Raw genomic sequence first — 11,176 nt, forward strand, 5'->3', positions numbered from 1 at the left:
CGTGACCTAACTCAGGCAGGATATCCGGTGACCCGACCGAGAGTCGAACACAAGTTCAGAGCCCTGCAGTTACGCCAGTCCGCTTCGTGAGGTGCTTGTTGCTTGCAATTTCACGGGACTATAATTTAAAACCCGAACCTTACGTTGCAGTTTGTTGTGTTGTGGAAGTGCGTGCTTCTGGTTGAGTGGGCCTACAGCAGCGGCTTCCGTACCAATTCCCGAGCAGTCATCTTTCCGTCCATTGCTAGGTCAGTACTGTGACGTACATCGCAGGTGAATCAGCCACTTAGGAAGCGTTCAGAGACTCTTAGCTTGCGGCTGAAAGTGCGAGGGAGAGTCAGTAAATAGGTCGCAAATGGAAGTGAACCATCTGTAATGGACGTAGTTTCCTATATGTGTCACTAGGTAGCAGCACAGTCCAGATGCAAACGGAGGCACGTATCTTCTGGGACTGTAAACTCTATGAGGACCAAAGGACAACAGTGATTGACATTTTGTCTGGGAACAGCGGAAAAGAATACCCACAGTCAGTTACAAACTCTTAAGGCTAGAAGAAAAATTATATTTTCAAGGCGTCTGTTGCTTCATAAAACAAAATTCCGAAATTTATTTTTAGAATAAGTAAATATACACAATATAAAAGATTATTAACGCCGTCCAGTGTAATTGAACAATCGAACTTGACGGCGTTAATAACCTTATACAATTACTAGTGTCACGGGCCAGGATGAACCAAGTCAAATTTAGATAATATTAATAGTATACTCTTGCCGGTCACGGTACCCGAGCGGTCTAAGGCGTGCACTGTCTTCGCTCGCTCGGAAGCCGGGATCGTGGGTTCGAATCCCACTCAGGGCATGGATGTTTGTGTGCGTTTTTCTCTGCTTGTGTACAGGTAGAGGCCTTGCGACGAGCTGATCACTCGCCCAAGGAGTCCTACCGAATGTGTAAGATCTAGTAAACCGAAGTGAAACGGAGAGTTTCATGGAGGTAGGCCTAGACCGAAATTGGGGCTGTAGCGCCACAGGAAAAAAAAAAATAGTATACTCTTAGAGTTAAGCTAAGGAAGATATTCAAAAATCGGAGGGTGACCGCTATGATAGAACAAGATATTTATAAGAATGTGCTACAGAAGGCCGGATGGGCATTCCACAGGCCTTTTTTTTATATTTATTTTTTCAAAATAGAAAAGGTCTAGGTATCAGACGCGCATGCGCATATCCAGAGGCTGGTTTCAATAGTCAAAATGGTGATCATGCTCGAGGATTATACTACCGAAGATCAGCGTCCTGTTATGCGTTTTTCTCTGGACAAAAGGACTCAGTTCAAAGGATATTCACAAAGATGTGCTTCCTGTGTACGGTGGGAAGTGTTTGTCGCGTAAAGCGGTTCACACCTGGGTGGCAAACGTTTTGGTGATGATGAAGAGGTTGAAGCGGAGTTGCCGAAGTGGCTGAGGCAACAGTCAAAAGACTTCTATGCTGCGGGTCTCGACCCAGTGGTAAAGCGTTGGGACAAGTGTAACAATGTTGGTGGAGGATATGTCGAGAAATACATGTTTTTCTTTCTAGGTTCGAATGTCGCATGCTTCATGTTCCTGGACACTTTCCACCATCCTGTCTTTATCTGAACACAACGCTTCGGAGACTGGATTCTGTCTCCGTCTTCAGTCTCCGAAACTTTCTGTTTTGAAACTTAAACAGGACGATGTTTTTAGATAAAAATCAGAACGATATATAATGTCCAGAAACACAATATTTGTACTAATGTACCATCGTCACAAACTTTTAGATCTTAATAGGATATTTTACGTTTTATTTCCATTTGTGACCTCTTTACTGACCTTCCCTCGTATGTCCAGCATGTTCCGCAGCAGGTAACTGAAACAGTTTCGGGGACAGTCCAGTTCCCGGTGTGTGGGAGCGGAGGACAATTGTTTTTGCTCGTAAAATGCACCGAAACGTCCGTGTCCACTCCGGAGTGCGAAGTAGCGGTTGCACTTCCTTGCCGCCTGAAGCACGTATTTCCGGCTCATGTCTCTTGAACTAAAAGTTGTATTTATTACTCCGTCAACCCCGTGACAAAGGTGACGCTGCTCTGGGGTTCTCTTCGCATGTTCGGCAGCGTGAGCTGTCACAAATTCTTCTGGGTTTCCCTCACTCACGTCCGCTAGACATGTGGGTAGAGGATACCGTCAGACAAGCGATAACTGGTTTGTTCGTAACGGATTTCTGACGCGTCTTCTTCGGCGTTGCGAAATGTCTGCAAACAGAATCGCGACATTTTTCCTGAATGCCATTTATTTAAGTGTAATACAGTCGAATCTGAACGTCGATTTCACGACGATGAGGATCTAGTGGGATGTGATACTGCGCATTTGTTGGTGTTTGCCGACGTTTCGGAAGATCCTACTGCCTGCATCTGCAGGTATGCCATACTAGGTATCACCGCTCCGTCGTCTAGAGTGTCAGTATTCAGATGTTGGGAAACTAATTAATTATATTAAATTACTGTTTTGTGTTAGGAACCGGGATAGCTCAGTCGATATAGCGACTGGCTACGGGCTGAACGGCCGACGGGTCGGAGTTCGAGTCCCGGTATGGTCAAGAATTTTCACTTCTCTTCGTCATCCAGGCCGACTCTGGGGTAAACCCAACCTCCTATGCAATAGGTATCCGGGGGCTCTTTCCCCGAAGGTAAAGCGGCCGGGGCTTGAAGCTGACCACTCATCTCCAGCTAGTGCCGAGTTCAAGAAAATGTGGATTTGTACATCTAGTCCCCCATACGCTTTCATGGCGTAGTGCTTAATTAGTTAAGCACAGGGAAAAATTTACCTTTTTATCTTTACCCAACCCTTCCAGCCGCACTTTGGCCCTGGGGTTGACTCAGGCTCTAACAGAAATGAGTACCAGGAATTTTCCTGGGGAGAAGGGCGTCCAGTGCATAGGGCTGACAACCTCACCGCCATCTATGAGTCGATTGTGTAGAAAATGTGGGAGCCTCTACGTCTCACAACCATATGAGCCTCAATAGCCTGTTACAGGGACAGCTTTACCATTTTTTTATCCATTTGACCTGTATTTTGCAAATGTGACTCAAGAGGAAATGAAATCAAAATGCTTGATGCTAATTCATTTCAGAGCCTCTTTCTTCTGTTACAGCCAGCTGAGTATAGAGAACTGGATGATGCCTGCCGCATATGCGGGTCACTTCAGCAGTCTGGTGTGGATCAAGCCGCCATGGGCACAGCAGATGGCGGACGGAACCCATAGCTTCTGCATTGGCCGCCAGAAGAGCTCCGGTGAAATAAGGCCAGTTCATGTGACATTAATAGTTTTACTTATAACCAAGAGGGGGCACGAGGTAGCGCAGTTGCTTGAGGCACTATGCTATTGGCCGGAAGGTCGCGGGATCGAATCCCGATGAGGTGGATTTTTTTTTTTTTATTTACCTAATCCTTCCAGTCGCACTATGGCCCGTGGGTCGACTCAGTCTTTAACAGAAATGAGTACCAGGAATTTTCCTGAGGGGTAAAGGGCGGCCGGCGAGTAAGTCTGACAACCTCACTGCCATCTGTGAGCTGATCGTAAGTCTGACAACCTCACTGCCATCTGTGAGCTGATCGTCTAGCACAGGCATGTCAAACTCAACTTGTGCAGAGGGCCACCTCAGCCCTATAAATAATAGTCCAGGGCCGCACTTCAAAATAGAAATACACGTTAGATTTTGATATAAGGAAATTCAATTCTATTTATTATTTAGGAATAATTTCAATATAATTACCTAAAGTCACATATCTTACAGTTTTAAGAAGCAAGAGAATGCCATTTTTGACAAGTATCAAACAGCTTTTCAATATGTAAAAAGAGAGATTACACAAGAAATTATGTTAGAAATATCAAAACATTGAATTTTCTGCAGCCTGCTAATTTATGTCTGAGTGAGACTTCTTGTCTTCTGGTCTGTTGGAAATTGTCTGTACAACAAATATTTCTACTAAAATTTTAATATTGATTTTAATATCAATTAGCTCTAAAAGTTGAGGGGCCGCACTCTGTGGCTATGGGGACCGCATGTTTGACACGGCTGGTTTAGAAAATGTGGGATACTCTACCTCCCACAACCCTATGAGCCTTCACGGCCTGGTACAGGGATAGCTTTACTTTATAATCAAGAGATTTATTTGTGTATGAAAGGGGATATTTCGCTCTTCATGCCCTTTTAATCTACGCGTACAGTTAGTAGACTTCATATAGGAGTTAATTTTATTGCCCCTTCCGGCCTCTGTGGCCCTGTGCACGTGTAAGACGGAAGTCGAGTTCTACCACTTGGCAGTAAACTGTTGGTTAAACATCATGCGCCCGAGACTGCCGCAGTTACATTGCAGTTCCTGTTCTTCATCAACTGGACGTTTCAGCCCGTCTAAATCGTGAAAATAGACGTCACCGTGTTTGTATTGTCACGGGGCTTGTATTGGTGAATGTATTTATTGAACAATTATACACACGGCTGGGAAATACGTACAAATAATTACATTGCCACCACTAATCTCCACAAATCACGACGGCACCCGATAAGCCTTTTCCCAGCCTGTTATGTCTTCACCAGTCGTTCCCTGGCAACGGCTTCAAGCAGTGGAGATTCTTCAGCTTCCACGCTCAGGTCCTGTCTTCAGAGCCTGCCGTTCAGAATCAACTGACTATCAACAGACTTTGTCCCTTGGTTATAATATCTCGGCACGGACCACGTAGAAACACCCCGTTTCCATTGTTGTAGTTCAGCTGTTGCATTGTTAAGAAACTGCTGCTTAGAAACATTAAGTGTATACCGATGCGTTGCTCAGAAACGGTCACTGTTTACACAGTCACCGCTTAGCAACGGGTCTATACGCCACAGTATGTTGAGTTAACGGTTCGAAACTCCCCTCGAAATCTGGAAAACGAGCCAAGAAAGAGAAACCACTTGGGAAAGCAGGGTTGCTGATGGGGAAACAGAAGTCTGCACCAGCAGTGGAACTGGTGTGAATGCAGAGAACGCTCTCTTTATATTCAAATAACAGAGAGAGTTTATAGAACCGGTAAACCATTTTGTGAAGTTGCGGCTTGTAAAGTGGGGGTTTCTGTGTGCATAAGAACCCTTTAGAAGTCGCCTAAACAGGTGAGATCCTTATGTGAAGTGGCGAAGCTGTCTCTGAATATTCAGCAATTCAGAGGCATCTGATACGACCTGTAGATATGAAAGAGTCCAGGAAAATCAGGTGGGACTTAAATTTTATGGGACACATCAGCTGCTGCTCTGTGCTAATTAAATGAATCTACTGGGAGATAATATAAATACCGTAAAGAAAAACAGAAACTTCAATTGACGCAAGTAAGGAAGTTGGTCTAGAAGTAAACACAGAGAAAGCTAAGTATACTGTCTCGTCACCAGAATGCAGAGCAAAATCATGACATGAAGATAGGTAACATATATTTTGGAAACGTGACACAGTTCAGATATTTGGAGACGACTGTAACAAATCAAAACTTGATTCAGGAGGAAATTAAGGGAAGTTTGAACTGGGGTAATGCTTGCTGCCATTCAGTCCAGAGCCTTTTGTCTTCTCGTCTGCTGTCTAAAAACGTAAAATTAGAATATACAAAACTATAATTTTGCCTGTGGTTCTGTATCGGTGTGAAAATTTGTCTCTGACATTAAGAGAGGAGCACAGACAGAGGGTGTTTGAGAACAGGGTGCTGAGGAGAATATTTGGACCGAAGAGAGATGAAGTGACAGAATGTTGGAGAAAACTGCATAATGAGGAGCTTCATAACTTGTACTCCTCTCCCAGTGTAAATAGAACGATCACGTCAAGGAGGGTGAGATGGTCAGGGCGTGTAATGTGAGTGGGGATAAGAGTAATGGATATAGTATTTTGATCGGAAAGCCAGAAGGAAAAAGACTACCAGGAAGAATCAGACGTAGGTGGCTTCATAATATTAACATGGATGATAGAGAGATAGGATTGTATGGTGTGGGCTGGATTGTTCTGGCTTAGGATAGGGACCAGTGGCGGGATCTTGTGAACACGTAATGAATCTTCGGGTTCCATAAAATTCTGGGAAATTCTTGAATAGCTGAGCGACTGTCGGCCTCTCAAGAAGGGCCCTGTTCCATGAAGTTAGCTAGACGAGCGTGGGCTGTGTACTCATGCGGTAGGTGAGCAGGTCAGCGAGGTGTCCCTCGTTCTCACGACTCGTGGAGCTAACAGCTATCCTCGGAGCGGAGTTTCGGCCCGGGCCGTCGGATACAGCAGAGTTAGTTTCGTCGCACGACACAAACAAAGGTGTAACTGTTACACGAGCTCGAATTGACAGAGAACTTAACTATGGAGCCCAAACTTGGTAGTTATGAATATTCGCAGTGCCTGTACAGTGTCCTTAGCTTGGTAGAACGTGCCCCGTACCTTTAAACATTAATGCCATTAACAGAAGCGTTGAAGTGTAATTAATTCGCATTAAATAAGTTTATGGTGCATATAACGTAGACTGCACACCTGAAGTATGAAAATGACAGATCAGTCAGGAATTGCATTTCATAGCGATACTTGAATGCTAGTCACGTGAACTTCTAATGCAGAATCCATTCCGCTTGCGCAGACATGGGCTAATCTTCCTGTTTGCTAATAGTTTTGTTGTTCTTAGCGTTTGTATGACTATTGGGACTGCTTAATGTACAGTTGTCAACATATTGTCTGGTTATTGACTATAGACGGGGTTTGAATTGGTGATCGGATTTATTGAACTCTTACAGATCCGTGACTACAAGTACGTGTAATTATAACAGTTTTACTAATTCACAGTTCACTAGAACACACACTTAAGTATTCTCAATTTGCTATGTCTTCACTGTCGCTACTTGGTAGCGGCTTCCAACAGCGGACGTTGCAGTTCAATTATTGCCGCGGAATTGTTGCCTTTGTGCGTTACCTATCAACGGTTGTTGTATAGTAGCTTGTTTCATGGTCGTTGCGTAGCAACGGCTCTGCATGTCACAATATTTGTTTAATATTTGTCCGAAGGGTCCAATTAAACGGGAGTCTAACTGTATTGTATAATCTGTTTTGGCTCTTGTGAGTATGTAACTGCTGCGAGGACATCGTCATGATGCCAGACAGGGGTAGGCTGTTTGTTTCCCGCGACACATCAACTGGACGCGTTGTTTGGAATTCTGTTCTCTTGAAGTTCGGTGAAGTCGTCTTACTCTCCCTGTTGTTATTTAGTCTCGTCCCTCTTTCTCCCTAAGGATTCAATGGATACCAACTAAGCCCATCGGAAGATTTATTTTCCAGAACATTCCGCCAGAAATATAACTGATAAAAGCCGATGACGGTTGCAGGAAACCCGCGTTGGGCTCTTGTAGCCCGGACTTCATAATTCGTTGACTTCCTTTCGTTGTGCCGTACACTTCGACTCGATTGGGCTGCGCAGGCGCGGCCAAGCATCACATGATCACAATTTCATGCCATTTGTTCTGAAGGGTGGTTTAGTCGAGGACACGCATATCCTTGACTCCGGAACTACCTCAGCGACACTGGAGGGACTTTATGAAGTTGCTGCAGTTGCAAACAGAGTCATTATTCAATTTGATATATTTTTCTGGAAATCGTTCTCCATTAAGCTATGCAAGCGTCCGTGAATAGCTGTTCCTTGTTCCTGTAGCAGCCCTGCGTCTCAGCATGTATGCTCATATGCTAAACGTGGATTAGTCCTTTCTCGGGTGCCATTCAGAACGAGTGACGAATATTTTCACTCACACTAGAACTGTGGTTTCCTAACATGGTCCGCAACTTTCCAGGCTTCACAAAAGATCACCAGGGGACGTGAAATACAGGTAAAAGCTGGACTGTTTTTTTAGATCAGATTTGCCTAAGGCAAATTTAATTTGTATGTACAGTAAACCCTCGCTAATCCAGTTGCAGTTAATCCGGATCGAAGAACGTTTTGTGTGTGTGAGTATCTCAAGTTCCGACGTTTCGGAGGAACATGCCCTTATTTTAAGGTGCCCAAGTTCCTCCAGAACTTGGGCACCGCTGTCCAATTCCCACGGTATAAACACCCAAGAGGAAGGTCGACATCAACACTCGCTAATCCGGTTACAGTTAATCCGGATCGAAATATGAAAAATGTTGTTCACAGCTGAGTACATACTTTATTCGTAAAAGACACATGACGTTTAGGAAGGCAGTTGAGTCACTTGTCTGTTCGGACCAAACTTGACGGTTTTTTCAAACGTTCATTATTACGATCAAAACAAGCACAACTTCTGAGTCTTCTCATCATCATCATCAGTAATCTGTCAGACGACAGGTCCACAGTCTCTTCCAAAACAGTTTCTCCACTTAATGCGATCTTCTGTTTTTGGAAAGAGACTATCCAGGAAAAGTGATAATGTGGTAGTTTTTCCATTTGCTTTCCACATCGCAGTACAACAGCCGTTCAAACCACTCTGGTCACGCCTGTTGCTATACGAACTTGAACCATCTCGAGCATCATTTGCTCTGTGCTTCAAGTCGCTGCTGATGACGCTGCTTCCGACGTCAGTTTTTGGTGTCTCTCTTCGTCTGATGCCTACCCTTTGACCTGTCCAGCAAGGGAGGCCCTGCCAGTAGCTACGCTACCGCTGGTATAGCTGCGAGGGTCCTTGGCATACTCAAACCCCCTTCTTCTATCGAATAAATGTATTGTCTTTTATAGTTTTTAAATAAACGCTGTACAGTGATTATTTTTATTTATTTTCGTCAACACTATTTATGTCTTTAAATTTTCTGTATTTTTTTGTTCTGTTTCTGTCTTGTAGGGCTACTTTTGTTTCACTAATCCGGTTTATCGCTTAATCCGGATGACCTCACCCCCGCAGTTACTTCCGATTAGCGTTCTTAATGATGTTAATATGAGGAAACAGAATTGTAAGGAAATTAAGTGTTCCATATAGTTACAAATTGTCGCTTGATTATTGAAAATTGGAAATTAAACACCTAAATATACTATAAAAATAGTTGTATGAAGTAAACAAGGATTTTTTCTTCACTAATCCGGATGGCCACCTCCCCCCCTCCGGATGACTTCGGATTAGCGATGGTTTACTGTGCGTGTGTGTGACGGAATGCATCTGAATCCATTCTGACACTTCTGGTAATTTATACGGTCTCTATGGCCGGCATTGAAGTTAAGCACGCGTAAAGAATTCCTAGTATACATGGCGTCAGAGTTTCCGAGACAGAAGCATGTGGCGCATTTTGTGTCACGAATAGACCGTGACACTGTCACGTGGGCCTGTTAAAGAGCGGGAACCTTTCGTATTGTTTCTTATCGCTTGGCCGAGGAACAGATTCACAGTTTTCTTGTGTTTCAAATGTCGGTATTCTCTCAGAGTGCGGGCGGGAGGACCCTGTCACGTCTCCAGGCGCTTCCCATCAGAGGCCAGCTGAAGCCTTGGCTGCTGAGGAGGCCCTGGATTCTCGGTTATGGATTTATAACTGAATGTTCCAATATGTATAAACGAGGGAGAGTCAGTAAATGGGCCACAAATGGATATAAAATGTAAAACATGTGATATTCGGAGCTGAGGAAAAGTTCTCGACATTTCCACCATCAACATTGATGCAGTTGTCCCATCGCTTTACCAGTGCTTCGAAATCCGCAGCATAAGAAATCTTTTGACTATTGTCTCAACCTCTTCGTCATCAGCGAAACGTTTGCCACCCGCTTGTGAACCGCTTTACGCGACAAACACTTCCCACCGTAAACAGGAAACATTTCTTTATGAATATCCTTTGCCAATGACTCATTTTGCCCACAGTGAACGCACGGCAGAACGCTGCTCCTCGGCACCTCTGCTACCTTGACTATCATTAAGCTGAACTGTGCTGCTACCTAGTGATACACATAGAGAACTTATTACGCCCATTTCGGCTGCTTTACTTCCATTTGTGACGTATTTACTGACTCTCCGTAAGTAACATTGTTGAACATGTACATTATCTTGAAACTAGAATAATGGCCGTTGAAATTTCAACCCAACTTTATTAAAATAAATTTATCCGAGTAAAGAAAAATAATCCCGGTAACTTGAAAGTTTTGTGGCAAACAGCTTTATTTACGAGGGGGTACCCAAAAAACCGAACTTATTTTTTCTTAAACTTATTTATTCAAATTTTAAGCACAAACCTTCAATTCCCTTCAAAGTACTCTCTACTTACACCAATACACTTGTCTAGTCTTTTATTCCATTTTTCAAAACATTGTCTAAATTCATCTTTTGAGATGCTTGACAGCGCCTCCATCGTTTTTTCCTTTCATGTCTCTTTTCATTCGAGGAAACAAAAAAGAAGTCGCACGGGGCAAGGTCGGGTGAGTATGAAGGGTGAGGAACAGGGGTCATACCATTTTTGGTCAAGAATTGTCGTACATACAGGGCTGTGTGAGCAGGGGCATTGTCATGATGGAAAAACCAGTCACCCGACTGCTCCAAGTCACTCCCGACAGCTCCACAATTTCTTCAATGGTCCATCGTCGATTTTCCTTGATGATTTCACGAATTTTTTCAACATTTTCATGTGTTCGGGCCGTGGAAGGACGACCAGAACGAGGTTTGTCATCAGTTGACATTTCACCATTTTTGAAACGGGAAAACCACTCAGACACTTGAGTTTTCCCCATAGCATCGTCCTTGTACGCCGTTTTTAACATTTCAAGAGTTTCTGTTCCACTTTTCCCGAACAAAAAGCATAATTTTACCGCCTCACGCTGTTCACGAAAATCAGCTATTGCAAAAATGACGATCACACAAAACAGTTGTCACTATAAACTCTGCCGAATCTAGTCCTTACCTTATGAAGCAACGGTAGTGGGCTTATCGACTCAGGAATGTTAGGTCTATGCGCTCATAGCGGCAAAACGCGGTACTACAAAAGCTCTGCCCACAAAAAAATTAGTTCGGTTTCTTTTGGGTACCCCATCGTATACTGAGGTGCAAATCGTGATGGAATAAAAGTATGCACTTCTCTCGAGAGGAAATGTTTTCGGCAGAAGATTCTAAACAATAAAGATACAAGTCACAACTTGACCTACCGTAAGGGCTGGCAGTTTGGCCGTTACATACAAAATAAACACAGACATTTTGTAACTTCTAGTAA

The 11,176-nt window shown here is 43.7% G+C and overlaps 1 protein-coding gene across 1 annotated transcript in view; it reads left to right on the forward strand.

The window, feature by feature from the left end:
• LOC111870219 (UPF0489 protein C5orf22 homolog) overlaps positions 1-9,886 on the forward strand; it is a 59,423-nt gene extending 49,537 nt beyond the window's left edge. The window contains exons 3-4 of the mRNA XM_023862325.2: positions 3,162-3,311; positions 9,841-9,886. Coding sequence (XP_023718093.1) covers positions 3,162-3,311; positions 9,841-9,886 — 196 coding nt within the window. The remainder of the gene's footprint in view (positions 1-3,161; positions 3,312-9,840) is intronic.
• The last annotated feature ends 1,290 nt before the right edge of the window (positions 9,887-11,176 follow it).

This window comes from Cryptotermes secundus, unplaced genomic scaffold (assembly GCF_002891405.2).
Source record: "Cryptotermes secundus unplaced genomic scaffold, Csec_1.0 scaffold1395, whole genome shotgun sequence".
In the NCBI taxonomy this organism is placed as follows: Eukaryota; Metazoa; Arthropoda; class Insecta; order Blattodea; family Kalotermitidae; genus Cryptotermes; species Cryptotermes secundus.